Raw genomic sequence first — 24,158 nt, forward strand, 5'->3', positions numbered from 1 at the left:
TTAATTACATCAGGGTGAGTAAATGGTGACTTTTGAACCTGAAATGTACATTTCAGTTGAACTACCCCTTTAAGGAAACAGAATCAGAATCTCCTCTTCAAATCCCAGCCTTGCTTACTATAAGCGACCACAAACAGGTCCATAAATGATGATAACAAACAATACATTACATTACATTACACACACCTCCACATTGCTAGACTTCTGACTGAACTCGTCAGAAGAGGGCAGCACTCGCATGGTGGCTCTCTGCACCAGATCAAATCCAGTTCCCGTCACTATGATCTTACGACCTCCGCTGAAAACACACAGACATATATTCTCACCCCTGAACCATCATATACATGCTGACATCTTATTTGTGATCATATTTTCAAAGATATGGCATTCAAACTTGGAAAAGCCCAATAGTGAGGCTGTATGTGCGAGCGAAGGTTTAAAAATGGACTTACCAAACAAAGCTGGCCAGTGGGGCGTAATCTGTAACTTTGGGATTGGTTGAGTATACGAATCCGCTGACTTCTTTGGAAGTGACCTTGCCATACTTTACAATAACTGTCAACGTTTTTGAAGGAGTCTTGCCTTCATGTGGGCCTGTCATGCAAGTGATCTCCTGGCCAAATGTCAACCTGCATGTTTAAAAAAAAAATGGTAAGACACGATCAGAATTGGACCAAGATAAATCAAATCTGCTTTCTAACACCATGTTACTCACACTTCACACGGCACTTTGTCCACTGTGATGCTGATGTCATCTATACTAGCCGTGTCTAGGTCCTGTCCCGTGATCGTGATGACAGTTCCTCCAGCAGCCGGACCTTTAGAGGGGGACACAGCACTTGGGACAGGATCCTGGGGGGGCAACAACAAAAATCTTTTACATCAGTCTAGCTTTATTAAACATTAATAAGGCTATGCTCACACTGTCAGTGGAAGAAAACAAAATGAATGTCTGAATAGACATACTGTTCAAAAGTTTAGGGTTACTAAGATTTTTAAAGATTTCTAAAAGATCACGTGACACTGAAGACTGTAATAAAGGTTGCTGAAAAATAATGATAATACATTTCACAATAATAGTGTTGTTAATCACTTTTTTATTAAATAAATACAACTTTGTTGACCATAAGACTTTAAAAGCCAAAAATACATTTTACTTTTAAAATGTGACTCATTTCCAAAAGAAAAATGAATAACTAAATAAAAAATACATAAATATATAAACTACTTTACAGCATATTTTAAAGAATAAAAACACACAACCATCTTTACCAGCTACATTTTGCTGGATAACATCATTGTGATTCCTCTGTGTTTAAGCTGGTCTTTTCAGGTGTGCAATTTACTTAAAATTTACATAGAGAAAGGCAAAAAGGATTGAGGAAAATAAACAGCCACAAAGGACTCAACATAAAGAAAGCATTTACCCTGTAAGTGAAAGAAACCTTCGACTGTCCTGTTCTCCCTCCTTCCACCTCCACTTCCACTAGTCCGCTGAACGAGAGGTCTGTAGGAGGGGGTGAGGGGAAAGGTCCGATCTCACACACAACACTGGAAAAAAAAAAAATTGGTAAAACTGAATGCATTTATGCATTTAGCAGACACTTTTATTCAAATTGACTTTCAGTACATTCAGGCTAAAAATGTTTACTTAACGTTTTCCCGGGGGAATCGAACCCACAACCTTTAGTGCTGCTAACGCAATGCTCTACCACTGAGCCACAGGATCACAGATACAAGGAAACACCACTGTTCAAAAGTTTGAGCTCAGTAAGATTTTGAAAGCACTTTACTGTTACTTTTGATCAATCTAATGTTACCTTGTTGCATAAAAGTAATACTTTATCATGAAAAAATCCTACTGACCCCAAATTTTTGAATGATACAGTAAATGCTGTGATACCGCATTCATCTCAGATGGCAAACATGCTTTACCTGGTACTGACTGAGTATCTCTCCGGCTGATGAGTACATGGCACTCCAGCTACGGTGATACTCTTAATGTCCTCCTGCTTGATGCCCAAGTTAGAGCCTTTTATAGTGACAGAGATCTGTCCCTCCTTTGGCCCATACCGAGGAAAAATCTGGAATGAAAGCAGAACAGCACTCAAAACCATAAAATAGAGTTACAAAGATCACCCATTACCATTGTGCCCTTGAGTGATCCATCTGCTTTGGAGAAGATCATTTGCCAGATGAGTAATAAAAAAGGCACACGGCAGTGCGAACAATTGGAGTCTTAGATGGATTCAACAAAACAATAAAGTGAGAGACTGAGCCATCTATATACCATTTAGGCATGAGAAATGGAGAAGAGGATGAAAAGAAATGGTGTTTTCTAGTGAAGAAGAATAGTAATTTGTGAAGTGCATTTGAACTGGGAGTGGTGAGATTGGTAATAGCAGATGTCAGGCCAATGATATATTCTTGGATGCATTTTGAGCTTAGCTGTTAGCATCTAGTATTTACAATAGATTCAAACAACAGTATCGAGCAAAGAAAGAGAAGAATTGCCCTCACGTCAGTGATCTTTGGAGGAGGACACTGGTCTAGCTCCTGAACGCACAGGTTTTTGTAGATGCAGGATTTTGTGCTGTCGCACCACACGCAGTTATACTTCTGATCAGTGTTCTTACACAAACTGCAGTCCTCACGTCTAACCGAACAGTTGTAGAGCACCACTGGGTAGAAAAATGGAGGAAACAAAACAATTCACAGAACTGACATTAAATTCATCATCTGTGACAAAATACGCTTTTTTTTTTTTTGTAGAGAAATTAACATTTGATTAAACTCTGCTGTTTATCACTATGTTTTCGGAAAATTTGTGTTATGCAAATTAGGCTGTTTTTATTGCTGGTATCTGGTGGTCAATTAGTCACATTTAGCACAAAGATTTTCGATGCTAATCCACAAACTGTACAAATGAAATCTTCATTGTTTTTGTGGCCGATAAACAGAATATGTAGGCTGGCAGTTATATATTTTAAAAGATATTGGCTTTAATGTTATGTGGTTAGCTAAGTTTAATTCATACATTCTAGCACAGCTTAGCGTAGCTTAAAGGGATACGTTCAGGTAATAAGTAGCAGATGAGTCCTTTAAAAATGCCATCTTCCAGCTGAAAAATGCACATCAATTAGACACCTGGATGATGTACGTATGCTAGCAACATGCTATTAATACTTTTATGTAGTTAAAGGGATAGTTCACTCAAAATTTAAAATTATTTGATTTTCAGAAATACAATTTTCAAAGTGTTTATCTGCTAAAAAGATTTAAAACATTCCTAGTTGGATATAAAAAACCCCCGAAAAAAAACAAGATTCAGTCAGTCAGTCCCCAAGATGCCAATGATATATAACATATGCTAATCTGCTTATTTTAAGAGGTTTATCAGATCTTTGTACACAACCTTTCTGCATCTTGACGATCCACATGTTTACTGCAGCTTCTGTAAGCGATGATGATGAAAATTCATTTAAATGTACCTCTGAGGGTGCTGTCAATCTTCCTGCCCGTGTTTTTATCCTTTATGTAGAACGTCACATTCACCTCTGGCTCTTTGTCATATTCAAACTGGCATAAAAAAACAACAGAAAGTGTCATTAAACACACACAGATACAAACACATCACTGCATCAGGAACAACTGTGTGCTGCAGAAAATTCTCCCCTGCCAAAGTGATGTCTTTGTGAACCCGATCACTATGTTTTTTTGTTACGCCTACATAGGACTGAGCCCTACACACACATGCAGCTCAATAGCCGTGACTGCCATATTGGATGGTGCTCAAACTCCAGAAACAAATCAATGTGTGAACAGAGATGCGGAAAGTGGGGGAGACATTATAGGAGGAATACGAGTAGAGCATACTGACCACAAATCCCTCAAATCTGTACTTTGACCCATCAGGCTCCCTAGTCACCTCGCCAACCTGTTTCATGAGCTCAGTGCCAATCTGAAAGTTTTCCCCCTGAGAGAGATGAAAAAAAGAGTAATGTTATACATGCAGACTCTAATAACAGGCATTTTACTTAAAAAAAAAATAAAAAAAAAAACATCTTGACAAATTGCCTCACTGAGAAATTGGGTAAATATATTGCATCTTTATTGCTCTCTGAAATATTTCTAAGTGGTCAATGGTTGTTGTTCTTTGATAAATTATGTAGCTTTGGCAAGTAATACAATATGTTAAGTGACACAAGAGACACCACACTAGAAAAAAATATGGAAAATCCTTTTTTTATAGTGTAAAATCATTTGAACTTAGATCAATCTCTCACATCAATAATGCCAAAATGTCCAACTGATATGCATTCATCTTCAAAAAACGAACTTAAGGATATACTCCCTTATATATTATATAAATTAATATACTAAACATAACAAAACCACAACGTACAATAAGTAGTAATGCATATATCTTACCGAATATTTTTCCAAATATTTATCCAAATTCTTGCCCTGAAATTCGATGGGGGTTTTAAGTCCAACAGGAATAAGCAGGAGTTCTGTGATCTCAAACTGAGGACACATGTCATCCTGTAATAAAAAATGAAATAAAACTGTTAATACAGCTCTTTTATCACCGAAGGATGATGGCTCACCATATACAGTATCAAAGCACAAACAGACACATTTATATAGGCATATATTCATCCTAACAAGACTCACCTGCATGTGTTGGATGATATGATCAGCCTTGACAGAGTCATCTCGATCACTGCACGTGTGATCCTGAATATTCCATTGGCAGCCCCACTTACTGGTCACACATGCAATGCATCTGCAGAACACAAAGCTGGTCAATCAAAAGACAAAACTAAATAAATGCTACACGGAGTACATATTTTTAAATCACTTCCTCATACTCACGGTGTATTCTCAAATCTCTTCACAACGGCTGCGCAGTTGTAGAACTCAAACGCACTAGATGCTACTTCAATGCCGTCATTTACTGTGATCTTCACTGGCACTGCTACAAAATCTACACACATTCACATGGGAAATGGGAATCATGTGGGTTTTGAAGGCAATAGTAATTCATACAGCCAGTTCTGAATTTTTGGAGCTTAAAAGGTGTGGGAAAAGCAGAGGTCATGGGTTCAATTCCCAATGAAAGCACAACATGATAAAAGCTTTTGTTACTGTAGAATCATGGCAAACAGGAATCATATCAGATTTTAGGCAGGAGTAATTCATACGGAAAAAAAAATCTAAATTTCTAGTGCTCAACAGGTGCAAGATATGCCAAGGTCATGGGTTCAATTCCCAAGGAAAGCATGACCTTATAAACTCTTCTGTAACTCTAAAATCATGGGAAATAGGAATCATATCAGTTTTTTAGGCAAAAGCATTTCATCTGGCTGAACTCAATACTGAACTTCTAGGGTTATAAGCCTATGGGTTTGATTTCCGAAGTAAAGGAGGACCTGATAAAAGTTTTCTGTAACTCTAGAATCAATAGGTTAAACTTCAGAATCTATCTGCTATTAGATTCAGCAACAGTTTAATTGTTACATCAGTCTGATCAGACTGATCAGTCTCCAAATTAAAAATCCCACAACTAGCAAATTACAAACTTGAAGAAATGAACAAATTTCATGCCTGACATCATTTTTATGCAAACACCATCTGTTTGTTTATTGAGTAAAAGAGGCAGCAAGAGTATGGCTTCACAGTAGGTGATTATTAAATTTAAAGGCAAATAGGATGCTCTCACCTTGTGTCTCGGGTGTGGGGGGTATGTTCTCAGAGATCGGGAGATCACAAATGACACTTGTGCCTTCCAAAGTTGCCTTACTTTTGTAGACATCAAACTCACATGTAAGTTTCACATAATCAGAACTGCTGATACTGGGCATGGAAGTGATGTTAATCATCACCTGCAAGATTAAAGCAGAAAATATGGATTAAGGATAAATAAATAAATGTGGAAAAAATTCAATTCTCACACATTTTGAACCGTTTTATAATCGTTTTATAATCGTAGATATGATTTAATTAAATTAAATTAATATTTTTTTTTTTTTTTTTTAAATATTGTATAGTCAAGAAAAAAATAAATAATCAAAAGATAATAATAATAAAACATTTTAATAATTTAAGGTTTTATTGTTATTTGTTGTGGAAAAACACTATTTTAAAATTCCCTGACATTTTCAGGTTTTGCAGACTGTATTTCCCCCTGAAATATATAATACAAAACATGAAATAATATTGATTTCAGCAAATAAGTTAGAAGTTAATCCAGGAAGTTAATTACGGTATACAGGAAGCCTTTTCAATCAACCATGACCACTTGAGTTTCTTCTGAGACATATTAGAAATGCATGAAAAGTGCTCTGTGCGTTCATGTGGTATGATACGATAGTTTCAGACGCCTTTTTTAGTAACTTCACCGTGTCAGCTTATAAAAAAGGATTAGACTCACAGACTGGATCTGTTACAGCCAGTAAATATCAATCCTGAGTCAATCCTTAAGAGGTTAGGGTTTGAAATAACTGCAGACCATATCACAGTGTGTGTGTTTGTGTACTTGTAATGCTTTAGTACCTGTGTAGGCTTGGTTTTCTTGCAGCTGATGTTGGGGGGCTCAAAGGACTGAATAGTTACACATGTTTGATTTGGACTCCACAACCAGGCATTCTGTCCATTTCGACAATCCTTTTTCCTAGTACAACTGAAAGAGCAAAGCAGACAAACATGGGCAATGAGCCGTAATGCATTCTCTTTAACTGGACTACATGCAGATATCTAGCTCGCTAAAATGTAAGACAATACTAAGACTTAGATTACACCATATTTTATACAATTTCAAAATCATATCGCTAAACTGTTTCCTGTTCTAAAACATACTTTAGTAGGAATGGAAGTCACATGACCTATATGAGCCATGTGTCTTGTCATGTGGCAGTGTTATTGCTCATCCCGTCCTTTACTGGACAAGACTGCCCAAATTATGTTGTGCTTTTGGTAATAAATTGAACCTGACACACTTACCGGCCTTCCAACACACACCAGCCACAATATGGATCCCGCTGGGAGACGCATGACTGACAATCATGCTTCTCCTCACAGGCCTGCACTGGCACTTTGGTGATCTATGCAAAAGAAAACAGCCACAACCTTTAAAATGACAATTTGTTCATTTATTTAAGATGCCCTAATAGCTGATGCATCTGCGATTGAAGGTTCTGGTTCTGCATTTAGAGTTTAAGTCAGATATAAAACAGCATTTGTGTACAACAAACTACCAACTTATGAAGCAGCTTATGGCAGTTGAATTGAGTGTTCCACTTCAACACTCTCAGTTTCCTGCTTTTAATATATGGGCCATGTGAATGAGTTAAATGACTGACAGGATGAGAGCGCTTCAAAGTCTTCCGATTAGCTAAAATGATATGAAAGCCTGCTGTTACATTTTTGTTGCAGATTACGGAGTCTAGGGATGTCACATGGGATATTTCAAGATATCTCTAAATGTTCCACTTTATAAAAATGTCCTTCAAGATTGGCAAACCTGTATTATTAAAACAGGGTTTAACCAGTGGATGATCTCTGTTGACGTAATGTGATATATTAGTTGTGGATGCGTTCATTAACCAACCTTTCTGCCAGTGGTGATGTACAAGATATCCGAAGTTGAATCAAAAAAAAGGTTTTTGTTCACCCCACCATCTGTGCGTTCCCCTGGAATCCTGTTATAAAGGTAAGCCTGGTTGGGGTCAAGATGAACCTGCAAGCAGAAAGTTAATTAATTCATTAATTCATTCGGCAAATGCTTTTATCCAAAATGACTTACAAATAAACCCATTACGGGGCAATTCATCTACAGCAAGCCCTTGGATTTAAGTGTATTTCTCAAGTGGTTGTAGCGTATAAATCCCCCATTCTTGGGTTTAAACCAACAACTTTTTGGTCACCAGCCCAAACTGTTACCCACTAAGCCAGACCACCACAGCAGTCAAACCACAAGAGCTTCAGTGAAATTTAAAGAGGAGAGAAACCAGACCCTGAAATGGGACTCACCTTTAAGACATCTGCTCCGCTGGTTCCCAAAAATGCCACAGTGTGCTCATTCTCCACCGCCACAGCTACAGCTGTCAACATGTCATTTCGGGTGAAGATGGGTTCGACAGCCAGAGCGTACTCAGGTTTACTGGCTAGTGGAGCAGGCAGGAACTCTGCGCCACATGTATAATTCTTCACCATCTCCTTCTGTTGGACAAAAAGACATACAACATTCAGAAGTGTCACAAAAAACCAAACAACATGGAAGCAGAGTGGAAGAAACAACATCTCACAGTTCTCTTGGTCTTGCAGATGGTCTCGGGCTTGGAGATGTAGGGTGAATAAACAGTCTTTGGTTTACCGTCTCCTTCTCCTATGTAGCAGGACTCAATCACCTCCTCAAGTCTGGTGTTAATGCTGCTTAGCGGGTACATGCACAAGGCAGAACCGTCGCTGCTCTCATCTGTGCTGAACACCACAAACAGAACCTTATCATCGGGATTCGAAGGTATTTTCCCAGTCAAAATTTCTCCTGGTTTGTCCAGATACGCCGTTTGGACCTTGTTGTATGTGATCTTCCGTTGTTCAGTGCTGACAGAGCAGTTGAGCTGAAGTTCGGTGTAAGAATAATAATGATGGTCATTCACACACAGGCGTGCTATGAATGTGATCTTCCTGTTGTCACTGGTGCCCAGAGTACGCGAGAACAAGAAGTAGATGTAGCGGCCGTCTTTGAAAGCATGGCGAAAGTCGTGGAGGTAACGCTGGACGAAAGGACTAGCTTGCACAGTGGAAGCGTCAACCATGTTCTCAAAGACATCCATTTCTCCATGCTCCTGCAGCAATCGGGTGCTGATGAGTTTTGAACTGTCCGAGCTACCATAGCCCTTCCCCACCAGAAACACGCTGAGGTTTGCATTAGTATTAACATCTATAAAATAAGAAATTGCTCCCACTACGGTAACAGACTCCTCTGTGCTGGCCACATAGGTCTTCTCCCCTTTAGTGTCACTGTAGTACACCTGTTTGTCCACGCTGTTGAGGTTTACCAAAGAACAGATGCCCCTGAAAAGGCTTCCGCAAATTATCAAAGTGCCGTTGGCAGAGTTAACCAGTAGGAGTTTGTTGATATTGTCCATTTCCTTTGCATCAGTGCACTGTGCAGTGATTGGTGGAGTGCATTGTGGGTTGTCGGGCCTAGGGCCTGTTGCAGCACTGCTCTCCTTCTGCAGGTCATGGTTCAGCTGATAGATGTTATTAATGGCACCCAGGTAAATTCGTCCAGTTTGAGGGTCCTGAACGACATTGTTTATGACGGTATCAGATGTGAAAGAATCATCACAGCAAGACGAGCTAAAACACAGCAGCAGTGACAAAACTGCCAGGGTCCTCCACGCCATCTATTGAAGAGAGTGAAAGAAAACAAGACACATATCACATAAGAGGCCAGCAACCAAGTTACATGCCTGTGCAATTCATAAATACAATGACTTGAATGCAAGTCTCTTATAGTGAGCATGTATTTCATTTCTGATTTAAAATACATTTTGATATTTTGGTGGGGAGGGACATAAAGTCAGAAATGTCAGGGTGATACAACTGTCCTTTCATAATGAGTTTGGCATAATGTTTTTATTATTATTATTATTATTATTATTAGGGGAAAAAGAACAGAAGCAGTTTTGTAAAAAAAAAAAAAAAAATACAATTTATGAAACATATTCAAAAGTAGATGAATCAAACATGAATAGAAAAATGACACTTCTACGAACTTGGAACACGAGCTTTAAACTAATTTAATAAAATATTTTCATTTTTGTTAACTTATTTGTCATTGACCCAACAGAGATGCTTGCCTCAGCAGGCAGCACTAATAGATTCACACTTGAAAACCGACATCTTTTTGGATGCTTGAGAATTTCTTTAGTATGCATCATTATACTATAGTGAAGTAAGCACTAGTCAAAAGTGCTACCAACAAAGACTAAATTCAAAGAAAAATCGATCAGGCCTCTCAACTCTTTCCTCAGAGGGGTTGCAGATGGCTCCGTGATTTGACATGCCTGATACAAGCGAAGCATTTCTAATGAGGCTCATCCTCCACCTCGTACTCCTTTCATTCTACTTTTCGTCCATCCCCTCAGCACTTCAGATGGTCCTAAAACACTGGGGTGGAAGTCAAATGCTCATCAAAGCAATCACAAGGTGGCTCAATGAATTATGGGTACAACTTCAGCAGGTGGGCCAAACAATCCTGTCTTCCTTCCTGTAAACAACCCCTATAATAACCAGCACGCCATGGAAAGTTATTGTGTTAGACAGGAAGATCTAATCACAGTCGTTCAATATACGAACATTCTTAAGCTAATTTTAGATGATTACAAGTTTAATCTTGCAAAAGTAGTTGTGGTGATGAAATATTAACAGTACTGGCTCAATATTCCTGACCATTCAATGATTATGCCTAAACATGTTGATAATCCTCTGGAGGGGTCTTCCCCACAACTGACTGTGATGTTTAGATTGCCAGACCAAATACTTTTACTGCAAAATCGAATGGCAGGAGTCTCTCAGACACCATGATCGCCCAGAGCTCATAAAGAATTCATGCTAAGAGTTTAGTGGATATTACAGTTCTTATTGGCTTTAATGACGGGACTCCGGAGACACGATATGAGGCAGGGCAGAAGTGACAAGCTTTTTCTTTTTACTTAGTGTCTGTCAGAGCTCTGGTGTGCAGGGTTTGCAATGAGATTAGAGGTTACTGTGGGGGGAGTGTGTTAAATTTTGCTTGTGTGTACAGTATGTGTGTGAGTCTAGTGTTAACTGTTAACAGGAGGCGGTCTTTGCTGCTGATTCAGAGCGCACGCGTGATTTGTCTGGACTGTACGGCTTTAGAAAAAAACTCAAAAGATCCCTTCCAAAACACAAGACCAAATCATTAACAGGAACAATGATGCCAGTCTCTCAGTGAAGACTTGATATTTGTGCTGAGTGTGCCACACAGCACTGACTTAGCAAGTCATGTGATCACAAAAGAATGCAGTGTGCATTATGACACACTCATAGATTTGCATGTTAACACACACAAACATAAGTCACTGTTTGAGTCGACTATTATGTTCAAAAACAACTGTTTTTAAGAAAAGAATAAAAAATTATAAGGATAAAAAGTTCAAAAGAATGTTTAAAAGAAAGTCTAATTCTTGAAGAAGAAGAAAAACGTTGGACCAACATTGGACTCCACTTTGTCATTCAATGGACAAAAAATAAATAAAGGAAAAAAGGGAAATGACTTTTTTAAATGACATTTCACTGCACAAAAAGTTTTTTTTTTAGATGTTCTTTAAATGTCCTTCACCATAGTTTTTTTTTTTTTTTTTAAGAACTGCTAAATTAAATGTTCCTTGGTGAACCCAAAATGGTTCTTCTATGACACTGCTGTGGAAACCTTCTTTTGGAACCTTTACTTTTAAAAGTAAAGGAAGAAAGTCATACTGGTTTGGAACAACATAAGGTTGAGTAAATAACAGAATTTACATTCTGAAGTGAACTATCCCATAAAGTGTGAAGCTATAGCAAATAAATAAAACTTTTTGAAGAACAAGTTTTTTTGTTATTGGCAAACATAAGGTCCCAGAATATAAAAGAAACCTATGGACAGTGGAACACTCAGCACTGACACGAACACCTTAGCAAGCACCCTTAAAACCCTAGCAAACACATGGCAACTTGCTAAAAACCAGTTAGAGCAGGGGTGTCAATCTCAATTCCTGGAGGGCCTGAGCCCTACAGAGTTTTGTTCCAACCCTACACCAACACACATTCCATGTAGTTTTCAAATAAACCTGAAGGACTTGATTATGTGGAATTGAATTTGACACACCTAACTTAGAACATCTTGGCAATACCCTGGCAACCATCCAAATCAACCTAGTATAGTGACACCGAGTGCACCAAACTCCACTTGCAATCTTCAGTAAATTTTGTTTTGTCTACCGTCATACACAAACAAGCACACATTGCCAGAACATCCTGCCTACATGTGGCTCCACTGAGGCCCATTCATGTGACAATCACTCACCCTATAGGAAGTACAGTGTTTGTGTGTTCCTGTATCACTGTATTCCTTGGATTTACAACAGAGGCAATGGCTCAGATGGTTTTTCCTTTATTTCTCAATGCTTTTTTGATCTAGAGCCAAGCCACACACATTTCCTCTATATTGCTTTAGGGCCATCTCAACCTGATCTGCCCGTAAATGAACTCGCAATGCAGCGGAAGCAAGAGAGGAGGAAAAGAGACCTGTGTTTGATGCTCATGTTGTGAGTGGGAGTGTGTATTGCAGTTTGGACCAACAGCACCAGTCTGTTATTCCGTCTCTCTGTGTTAAGAAACAACATGACCGGTAGCTCAGTACACAAGCAGACAAGTGTTGAACCGGCACTACTCTTACCGTGGGGTGTTACACAGAAATTTCTCTGCCGAGTTTAACAGTAAACCCCACATCTTCTCTAAAATTCCCAGCTTGTTTACTCACTCTCTCCACAGTCAAGTTCAGCTAACTTGAGTATCATTTACAATATTCCCTCATATTTTCCACATTTCTCCTTTCTCCTGTCACAGGTTAATAGGTAGAGACACCTAAGTATCCTATTCATTGGCTAATCTGAAAAGTGTTTTATTTATTCCTTTTAGTTTGCCGATGTTAGATCAGGGCTCGACTTGGACTCAAACAAAATGTCATGGTTTGGTTAGGTAGCATGCTTCAGTTATTCCCTACTGGTAGATGGATGTTACTACATTGTCCTTTTTATATTTTACTACACTGTCAATATTTTTATTTATACTTTTATTATTCAACCTTAAAACAATGTGTTGTTGTCAAAGTCTTTTTTTTCAACTTGGAAAGTAATTTTTCCTAAGCAGATGCACTGATAAATCATCCTCTATTTAAATATACCTATGTGAGCCATCTTGAGAATTTCTTTAATATTGCAATATGTAGCGCAGAAAAATTAATATCACAATGTCAGTTTTTTTCCTTACATTGTACAGCCCTATACTTTACTCTAGTAGATGTTTTGCCCAATTTTCGGGGACCTCTTAAAACTGCAAATGCTGACTAATGTTTTGCAGATAGATTACTCCAGGTGTTATAGACCTACTTGGATTGAAAACAGCCATTATTTTAGTGAATCCATTTGGTGATGCTATTTGCATGGAAATTACACACTTCACCTTTAAAACTTGCTGTTTGGTAATGCAGAGTAGGATGCCTGGTTCTGCCCTCCTGTCATGGCCGCCTCTGCCTTTGCTTTTCAATGACAATCTCCATGGACAGCTCAGAATAATTGACGGGTGAGACGGGCAGACTAATTGAGGCTGGGATCAGAGGGACCACAAGTGGTTGGACATGCACAGGTAAAATCGGGCTAGAATTGAAATAGCTCTTTGAATTTGTAAAAGGGAGAGAACTATCCAAGGCTCTTGGAAGATTTGCCTCTCACTTTGGCTCTGTCCCAAATGGCACATTCAAAGTGGACTTGCATGGCCTTCATTGGCATGTGTCTGTGAAGTCAACAAGACTGTATTGTGTCACAATTATAGTTTCAAAGGATTCAACATATCTTAACCAAAAGTATCCAACAGTGCAGTAGTGAACAAGATAAAGTAATTGCGTGTATTTTAAACTCGCATTTGATTGTCACTGACCAGGATTTTGCCTATGTATCAATGAAAATGAAATGAACAGCTTCCATTTTAATTCGTTCTTCAGATAAATCTAACATATGATTTCAGAAGACATGAAATATAGTTTATAGACTACTTTTATAAAACATTGATTGCACTTTTATGTCATTTTGGAGCTTGGCAGCCTATATGCCCATTCAATTTCACTTTGTGGATAATCAGGTCACGCTCAAAAAACTAAATAAAATCAAATAAAAATAATTATAAAATAGAGTTTTCTCCCATTAGCATCCTGACATTACCAGTTTTTTTAGATAGATAAATTTATTATTTTTAAGTCCCACAAAATATAATTTTAACACAATTAAGATAATATTAATACAGTCAATAGTGATAATCAGACTAAAATCAATAAGTTATATCTCCTTAAATGCATATTTTCAATTAATATGTTTCACAATAACATTCAACATTCCTATAACCCTAATTACTCTTTTTAAAATGTGCAAAAAATATTTATTCAAACCATTCCATATGATTTAATGAATGATTAAGGTACAGAAAGATGCCTTAATTACAGTTAGAAAAGTTTCTTCACTGTTTTAAAGCGGTTTTGTGTGTGTGTGTGTGTGTGTGTGTGTGTGTGTGAGAAACCAAGCCATACAGCTTGAAATGACAGGAGGTTTAGTCAATTATGACAATTTAACTATGAATACAAGTTTAAATATATATCTCATATCCCTTTAAAGTGTTTTGTGTTTGACTGGAAAATGAAGGGGATTCGGGACAGAGATGCAGGATGGACAATTAAAGTGTTTACGACTGAGAAAAGCTGCACTGAAGCACTTACAGATTGAGGTTAATAGCAAGAATGCCCTTGTCTAACATGCATATGTATGTGTGTGTGTGTGTGTGTGTGTGTGTGTGTGTGAGGGATGAAGAGAGAGCAAAGGAGAGTGTGTTCCCTACCCAGCTGGTCCCAATCAAGTGAGAGATGAGTGCAAAGGTTAAGGTAATTACTCTGGCTGGATATGAACTAGTTCAAGGCTCTGGTGGTCACCAGGAGGATGGAGGGGACAAGCAAATAGATAAAGAGCATCTCAAACTCTCTATTAGACCGACTATCCATATTTGTGCATTTATGAAGCTGCTGAATTTACCCTCTTCCTCATTAGAGTTCCTAAAACATCTCTATCACAATCTCTGCTTTTTGCTGTCTTCCCCTCTCACCTTCCTGCTTTTTTGCGCTCAATCACTGGTGCTGCAGATAACCACTCTATTCTACAGCTGTCAGCAGCAGAGAGAGAGAGTGAATGGGAGATGAAAGTGAGTGAAACACGTAGCCTAGGCTTTCATAAGCCAGGTTCGAGCGCAGAATGCCCAAATGCAGTTTAGTTTCATAAATCTCCTCAAAAACTATTTTGATGCAATTTGTCAGCAACACATCAGCTGCTGTTTCACGGACAGGGATCAAAGTGGAGCATGCATGTGCGCGAGCGTGCCGTGTTGGAAGATCGTTGGATCAATGGAGCCATGAGGATAGACAGTCTGTGTTATGCTAATGTAATGTAATCTAAACGTCTCTTGTTAAAGACAGAGTTCATTAATGTCCTGGTATATGAGCCCATCCCCATTAATCTTCAAAAAACGACATTTATGCTGCATTCTAGACAATTTGGAAATATTCCACTGGCTATATGAAAATAACCAGAGGAATGGGGCTCGAGGTCACACATCTGACTTTAGTTAAGTGCAACTTTGGAGTAACAGCAAAGGTGCTGTGGGTCGACAGATAAATAATATATATACACAAGCACACACACACACACACACACACACACACACACACACACACACTATTACAGTGGAAATAAACAGCAATTATTTACCATTAAAACAATGCTATAGTCTTTATAATATTTTTTTTTTAAAACTACTTTTTTGTTTCAGATGCTTTTAGTGTATATTATTGTGGTTATTTTACTCTTTTATCATTAGTGTATTTTATGGATTTAGTTTTGTTATTTAAAGCAACATGTTTGGTCAACTCATGTTGTTTATAAATCTGTACTTTTTTTTTTTTTTTACTTATGTATGTGTAGATTTTTTTTAAACATGGAAGTAAGCTTTTTCCAGTGAATGTGCGAGACTTTCGATTTATTTACCACTATACTGTATGTAAATAACACAAAAAAGAGGTTATATAAAGTAAATCTATTTTTTAGATTTACTATCTATTTTTTAGATCTATTTTTTTAGAGGTTTTATGATGATAAAAAAAAAGTATATAATAAATACAAGTGTGCTATGGCAAGTAAAAAAAAATGTACAGCTTAATTAATTGAATGTGGCACTGGAAGCTTTTCATTCAAGTTACAAACAGCCGCACCTGCTCTTATGTTTAAAATAGTGTGAATAGCTTCCATTACATTTAAAAAGGGGTCCCTTGCAATGGAATATTATTTGTGCATTTTTGGCATAACCAAACTCAGAAACCCCTTACCTAAAAATGAACAGACAGCTATTGGTGTACATTAGGAATGCATTAAGAAAAGCAAGTAACAGCATCAGGTTTGACTAAATTTGGACTATTCTAAATTGCTACACTGGCTTGATAATTTTCCTAAATGAAAACCGACCTATGGTCTGGGGCGACTCGTCCACGATTCCACTCACACCTGAATAACTCAAACACTAACAAATGTAGACAAGTTTGGTTCCTTTGCAGTCTGTCAAGACAGAAACAAACTCATGGTATGCACGTATGCACACAGACACACTCAGGCAGTGGCGTGGAGCTGTGTCATCTCTCCCAGTGGCTCATGGAGAACAGCAGGCATGTTGATTAAATTTGACTGCTCATTGTGCCGAATCTATAATTCTCTCCACTTCAGTGCCTTCAACAAGCTAGGAATACAGAGAGGATCCCCCGAGCCATTACCTCGAATATGTACGCGCACACACACAGAGTTAAGGGATTGTCTTCGCACCGCTGTGTGCCTCAAGTTTGCCCAAATGAACCCTCGGCGTGAATACGAATAGTTTACAATGTGCGCTGCTGTATTCAGCACCACTTTAAGTACTTTTATCTAGCAGGTCCGTGATAATATAACAAAATTGAATACTAAAGAACTGTTCGCTTTAGAGTGCCCTTGAAGTAATGCTAGTGTAGATGGTTCCCACTTAGGGCTAGCTATGAGCGATTGTGCGCGTGTGCTAGCATGTTAACAAAAGACTCAGAGAGAGACTGCTGGAAAGGAAGTGAGAGGGAGACAATTAGAGACAGAGGAAGCCAAGTACGAATAGGCACCACCACGACAAGGCCGTCTTTGTGTGTGTGTCCGCTGGTGGGATCGTGCCCCTGATGGGAGTCTAAAATAACACAGCAATCCACATTCCAGGTTACTGGCCTGCAAACTTGGCTTCGCTTACCAGCTAGAAGAGCAAAAACAAGCATTTAGATGGAGGAAGAGAAGCAAAACGAATGAACAGATGGGTGAATAAACAAATGAATTACTACATGGCAAAAAGTATTTGGAAGGTCCTGGTCCTTTCTAATTAAAAGGAGAGGTTAATCCAAAAATGATTTACTCCGACTAATGTTATTTTAAACCAAAATGTACTTTGAAACAATTGCCGCTCACAAATTGCTTGTAAATCTTGCAAATAATTAGAAAGAAACAGAAAATAACATATCAAATTAAACATGATGAATGTTGAATAATGAATGTTGTTTTGGTCCCCATTGACTTTCAGTTGGGGGGAAAAACAGCTGCAGGTGGATAAAGTCATGTATAGAGCAAGCAATCTTTATAAACTAACACTGATAGTAGAATGATATGGTGTAATCTTGCAGTTAAGGAGTTAAGAGACTGGAGGAACAGTTTGCTGACAAGTTTAGGGGGCAAAGAGTTTTCTCGGAGGCGGTGAAGCAAGGAAAAGCTTTCTCCGTTATCTATCCCTCCTTCTCCATCCCTCTCTCTCCCTATTTTCCCTCCAGTTATGGAGTTTACTGCAGTGATAACGTATCTTTTCCACTTGATAGGTTTCCTAATTGCTCTCACTTAAACACACAACTGGCAGCTCCATTCAGAACACATTGTATTAATAAATTACACTGGGGTTTAATTAGCCAAGACTCTAATGCCACAGGCCAACACACACACACACACACACCTTATTAGGTGTGACTCCCAGAGTCTTTCCACAGAAAAATCTCTCTTTTGCACAGGACTGTGGGTAAAAGTCAATAACTTTACCAGGGTTGACAGATTCAGCAGTCTTCAGAGAGATCGGGAAAGAGATGGAAAAAAGGGAGCGAGAGAAAGTGATTATAACTGCTAAAGAGGGTTTTTGGGAGCAAATAATACAATAGAAATCTGTCAGAAAGATCACACAGGGGGCCAATTCAATTTGCCCAGAGCTCAATTTATTTGCAAAATCGCTGACTAGTGATAAAATGTCATACTAGGTAGGTCAAATAAGCAGTGGATATTTTGACATTATCGACATTGGTTAATAGTCTTTACTCAGTTGATTAAGAAAAGTAGTAATTCCACCTGTGACAGTCAATGGATACTTATTTTTTCTCAAAAAAAATTTTTATACACCAATATTTTAAAATTAAGATAAATGTGTTTTAATTCAGCGACATGCAGTGTATCTTATTTGCTTCAGTATGATAACATGCATTCATCTACAGCTTTTTAAGTTAGGCTGCTATACAGTAAAGCCAATATATATATAATATTGCTGCAATAAAACAACATGTTTTTACATAATAGGATTTTAACTAATCACATCAGTTGATGGAGTTGGGTTTAGATAACATGTTCAAAGGGCAAATTATTCAGCCTAGCCCTCATAAATGGACCTTAGCCATCATATCCATAGTTCCTGTACTTGGACAGTAGAACATGCCTCTACACTCATTACAGAGGGCTTAAAAAGCCAACATAATTTCCATAATGAATAAATTCCAATAGCCACAGCTGCAGCCATTAATACTTCACAAATCCTCTAGGGCTAACCCACTGTATGACCCACTTAATGCCAAAGGGGCTTTATACAGGAAATCCTAAGTAGTAGTATGGTGTTCAGTTCTCACTCTCTGGCACGTCGCCGTTCCCTACTAAAACTTGATGCTCTGGTCTGATTGCACACCCTGAGCATTTTCAGTTCAAGAAGATCCGTCTGCTTTCTATTGACTGCAATATATTACTATAAGTGAGGTGAGTGTTTACAGTTAGAGTGAGTATCATGTAACAATGGAGAATCCACTGTAAATTTGTCAAAATTAACCTCCCAAACAACAAGGTTCAATAATAAGAATGATTTGGTATTAAGAATGACATTGAGACAGCTGAAAGACCCGTTTCTGTCAATCTTACACACAATGATCCAGTGCATGGGCATTTTTTTGACTTGCAAGCTTAAACTTCTGGAATTCTATGATGCATTAAATGTGCCGTGTAATTATGCTGATTTAAATATGTCACCGAGTTATCTAGCTATGTATCAAGCTGGTTAATATAAATGTGGATTTTTTGAAATTGCAAGAATGACTTGTGATCATCTTGGGGGTTGAAAGGGTTGAAAAATTATAAATGTTCTGCAAGTGTATGCCATCATTTTCAATCACTTACTCAGTGTAAAAAATATAACTACATTACATAACATTGAACATTTACTTTGTTAAATTTATAATAATATATGTAATACACATTGCATTATATATAGACAGACAAAAGGATATACAGACAGACAGACAGATAGATAGACAGACAGACAGATAGATAGACAGATAGATAGTAGGCTTGCCACGATAGACGGTGATACTGGGGTTAAACTGCAACACCGGGCACTTCGCTCGCTCACCGTGGCACCGACCCTCACTATCGTTTTGATATTTTATACTAATAAAAATGATTTAGTTCAGTAAAAGAAGCTTTCTTGTTTGTTTTGCTAATAAACGTTCTACGTTTGGTTATATATTATATACTGTACTTAGCCTATTTGTGTACCTTTTTAAACTTTATGCAAGTTTTTTGTTATTTCATATTAGGAATAGGCCACCCTATAGCATGGTGTATTTTTATTTGTTTTGTAATAATAATGTTTAATAAATAGGCTAAAGTGAGTTTGATGTTGTATTTTGTTGTTGCATTCAAGCAATTGATGCTGAACTGCCGCTAATTCAAAATTAAAAGTAAAATGCACACAGCACTTTTAAGCTATTGAAAAGTAACGAAAACGAGGCAAAGAGGGAAAATTCGAACAAACTAAAAACTAATAATTTCTTTATGACGTATTGACGCTATTTGAAAGTGAAAGTAAAATGTGCACTCCGCTTTTAAAAGCTACTTAAAAGCAAAGGAAAGCAAGAAAATAGGGAACCCCCACAGTGATACCGATATTACTAGTTAGATAGATATGTATTTTTTATTAGTTAAAAATATAAATGTATCTACAAAATATATTTTTTATTTATTTATAATTTATCTTCATTTATCTATATTTATTTTCTGACGCATAAACATACAGTGTGTTAACAAAAATCTATTGGCCCAACTAGGCCAGTACAAATAAGTAAATGACTGATTGACCAAATTATTGACTGATACTATCATTTGTCCTCACAGGAGTGTTGAAACACAAACATTCATATGTCACAACTTGTTTCAATACAAAACTAATGATATTTTCTATCTCCTACCTCTAAATTTAACTCTCACTGTACACTTTTTTACATCACTGTACCTTGAACTTTTACATTATAATTAAAATATTTACTGTTTATAAAGCCGTTTCCTCATGGGACCACACAATGTTGTTGATTTCAGGTTATACTATCCTTGGAGGGATGTTTGTTCCCCTCCATGTAGGCAAAAGCTGACACTCACACACCTTAATTAGTCAGATCTACACACAGCGTTGATTCTGATTTTGAAGTGGTTCATAATTGGACCAGCAAAAACCACCCACGATCACATCCACCACAGCATTATGGAAGAACCTTTCCAATGTGTGTACAGTATAAATGTGTGTGTGTTGCACTGCAGGCAATATTTTATCCAGCAGACAGTAGACAGACCAGAAATTTTCATTAGAAGTAGCACTCAGTTTCTTATGCAATCCCCACATTTACTGCAGAAACACACTTTTTCTATCAGGGAGCTTTCTATTGACATCTTTAGCTTTTATACTGGGGGATTTTCCACCTAAACCTCAAACATATCTCATTGACCCTCATGTTGTGTTCTGGTCATTGGACCCAGATAGGATTCTCACATTGGAGTAAAACATACTACCTTTGCACTTTTGGGGGACTTTTTTTTTTTTTCATCTGTTGTGTTCCCAGGCAAAAATGACGAGCCTACAAAAAATTGCAGACAAATTTTTCATTAAGCTATTTATACCAAATAAAGAACTGATCTTTTTATTAACTTGTTATCTTTCAGTTAGCACTGGTCTTGTTTTTCTTTTTGGAACTGACTGATCATTGAACCTCAGTTTAGGACACCTTAAGTTGATGGTAGTGACTGACTTCCATAGTATTTATTTCCATATACTGTGGAGATCAATGGCTACCGTCAGCTGTTTGGTTACCATCATTCTTCAAAATATCTTCTTTTGGTTTGAAACAACTTGAGGGTGAGTAAATTATGATAAATATTAATCTTAATGCCTTTTCTAACACAAAATTCTAACACAAAAGAGCTGGAAGTCAACAAGTGCATGGATTCAGGTCCTGGTCCATTTAGTGCATGCAGAACAAGACACGCACACATACACAAACATGAATCATTTCCAGAAACTCCTGAGGACCCATGCCACGGTTTCAAGATGCACACACACACTCTCACATACACATTCAGGATGACACACTCATTTCATCATCCAGAGAGCACATTGCTCTTTTCACTCTCCCAATGTGCCCTTGTTCTCTGTCTATCTGTCCATCTTGCATTGAGTGTGATTCTGTATCTTTTCTTTCGTGTGTCTCTCATTTTTATGCCTTCCAGTGTTCCTCTGGACCGAAAGAGAAACAACAAAAACTGAAATTAGAAAGGGCATTTCATTTGTTCATACTCATATAATCACCAGCAGGAGACAGTTTTTGTGGCAGCAGCAGGTCGATGCATGTAGCTTTAAGGGCTTTGTTCTGATTATTCAAGAGAAAGTCATTTATAGAAAAGTGGTTGTGTGTACAGTGACCGTTACGTGGGTGTTTTTGTGAAGGTTTGGAATAGTGCGACTGATTTAGATGGAGAGTTTTTAAAGTGTTGCTTAGAGGTGCCAGAACTATTTTTCTTTTTTAATAAAACTGTGGGATTGAGTGGCCAGGGAGTCTAGGAATAAAAAAAAATATGCTCTTAACACACTCATTTTATACTTGAGCAAGATAAGCAGACGCTTGTATGAGATGCAATTTCTTAGTTTATGATTCACAAGCATGAATGGTTTGGAGAAGAACCGGTTCAGTCAGCAGGATGGATTACACAATCAGAGAAACTGACATGTTTGGAACAGGAATGCAGAGATGCATTTTGTTTTGTGTGTGTATTTGAATATGTATATGAGAAAATGTTGTGTGGTAATTCATAAGGAAACATCAGCATAATTAAAAACATCAAACTGTAATATACAATGTGTCACAAACATGCAGAGAGTTTCTTTAATTATTAATATATTATGTTTTATATTTAGAATTAATAAAATAAGTTTGGCACAATTTTTTTTCATTTTGTTTTTTTTTGGGGGGGGTGCATAAAGTTTTCTGGGCTAAGCTTGATAACAATGGCAGTGGGTTACATACCAACCTGTTTCCTACCTGTTTTCGCCATCAAGCACATTTGTGGCACATTTTTTATAAGAAATTAATTCATTAAATAAGCCACTGTTTTAATTAATTTTTACAAGAAAGGGTTCATGAAATGCAAACCAAATTTAACCACATTCCAAAACAGCTATTCAATATTTTCCTAGCTTGACCACCTTAGCCTGGTATGACCTGGTTTTTCTGGCATTTCCCTTTCACACACTTTTAAGCAGAAAGGATGAAAATCAGCTTTGGCTTCCCAAGTGTGGATGAGTCAACGTGATTTAGACAGCAAAACCAAGTAAAATTACCCATACCAGCTTTTCTCTTCAATAACATAACTATACACATCCTCAAAGAGCTGGCTAGAACCCACACACCATATTAAATCAGTAATAATATCTGCTGCATTTAGCTGTAACTGTAAAAGGCGAGTGGTTATTTTCATTTGAGTGATTGTGCGGCTTAAGCTGGTGTGAGTAGGCTAATCGCTAATGCTAGCTCGTGATAAGGCAAGGGGAAAATCTCTAATCTGTATTACAATACACATTCTTTTTAAATTCCCCAAACAAATGGAAGGAATAATGCAGTCTTCCATTCAAATGGGATATGCAATATTCCTATTCGATATCAATCACATAATATTTATTTATACAACACATGGCGGATGTGTAAAGAAACAAAATGACAATTATCAAAGGGAAATATTGATTTAAAGCTTTTTTTCTCTCTTTTTGTTATCTGCTTATAAGTGAATGCTTAGCTGCCTGAGTGCATCAATGTTTGCTTAAATGCATAAAATTAAATAAAATTATGATTCGATTAATTTCCATGATGGAATTTATGTAATTTCAAGTGCCATTCTAATGCACAATTTCAAACAGGAAGCTGGTAATTGCGACCTTCTGATGTGAACAGAACCCAGACTAAGCATCAAACATGTAAACAGACAGGACAAAAAAAAAAGTCTTAAGGTTCAGATTTCAAATATTTGAGTAATTTTGACCCAGATAAGCGAGAGATAATGAGAAAGAGCTAGTTTGAGAGACACAATTGCCTACGTTATGGTCTAAACACCCTGCTGCTGATCGTTACAACAGATATAAGAAAGCAGGGCATTTCCAAGCCGCCTGGAGCACTGTACCGGCTGCGTGGGATTCTGTTCTTGCTGCAATGCTCTGATAATTTCTTTATCGGCTGTTCAGAAACCATTTCAGCTTATGGGGAATAATGCCGAAACAACTTAGCAAAAAGAAAGGGAAAAGAGTTCAGACTGGTGGTGGTGGCGATCTCCATTTAGTGTACAATTACTATAACCAGTACGTGTGCATATTGGTCTGCCTCAAAACACATGTGCAAACACCGTCCACAAGTTTCGATTGCGATGAAATCTGGCCTGTGATATCATCAGCAATGAAAACGTCTCCGGTTACTATCGTAACCTCGGTTCCCTGAGAGGCGGGAACGAGACATTACGTCAGCTAAGACGTATATGGGAACTTCTCCCTTCTCCACTTTTGCTGAAATCTTATTGGCTCACGCCAGCTGGGGACAGCTGGCCAATTGACGCGAAGCATGCAAATACTGACAGGTTCGCGGGCAGTATAAATTGCATGGGCGCGAAAAT

At 37.7% G+C, this 24,158-nt stretch overlaps 1 protein-coding gene across 2 annotated transcripts in view; it reads right to left on the bottom strand.

Moving 5' to 3' along the window:
• Positions 1 to 24,158, bottom strand: part of LOC113047825 (plexin-B2-like) — a 95,465-nt gene that overhangs the window by 12,373 nt on the left and 58,934 nt on the right. For both annotated transcript variants that reach the window (XM_026209147.1, XM_026209149.1), the window contains 17 exons: positions 8,310 to 9,416; positions 8,035 to 8,223; positions 7,613 to 7,741; positions 7,006 to 7,106; positions 6,559 to 6,685; positions 5,726 to 5,888; positions 4,879 to 4,990; positions 4,678 to 4,789; positions 4,432 to 4,545; positions 3,881 to 3,976; positions 3,492 to 3,579; positions 2,521 to 2,681; positions 1,936 to 2,084; positions 1,428 to 1,551; positions 716 to 852; positions 453 to 629; positions 187 to 298 (listed from right to left, as the gene is read on the bottom strand). In XM_026209147.1, the coding sequence (XP_026064932.1) occupies positions 187 to 298; positions 453 to 629; positions 716 to 852; positions 1,428 to 1,551; positions 1,936 to 2,084; positions 2,521 to 2,681; positions 3,492 to 3,579; positions 3,881 to 3,976; positions 4,432 to 4,545; positions 4,678 to 4,789; positions 4,879 to 4,990; positions 5,726 to 5,888; positions 6,559 to 6,685; positions 7,006 to 7,106; positions 7,613 to 7,741; positions 8,035 to 8,223; positions 8,310 to 9,416 (3,198 nt within the window). Of the gene's footprint in view, positions 1 to 186; positions 299 to 452; positions 630 to 715; positions 853 to 1,427; positions 1,552 to 1,935; positions 2,085 to 2,520; positions 2,682 to 3,491; positions 3,580 to 3,880; positions 3,977 to 4,431; positions 4,546 to 4,677; positions 4,790 to 4,878; positions 4,991 to 5,725; positions 5,889 to 6,558; positions 6,686 to 7,005; positions 7,107 to 7,612; positions 7,742 to 8,034; positions 8,224 to 8,309; positions 9,417 to 24,158 lie in introns of those variants that run through there.

Source organism: Carassius auratus, chromosome 29 (genome assembly GCF_003368295.1).
Source record: "Carassius auratus strain Wakin chromosome 29, ASM336829v1, whole genome shotgun sequence".
In the NCBI taxonomy this organism is placed as follows: domain Eukaryota; kingdom Metazoa; phylum Chordata; class Actinopteri; order Cypriniformes; family Cyprinidae; genus Carassius; species Carassius auratus.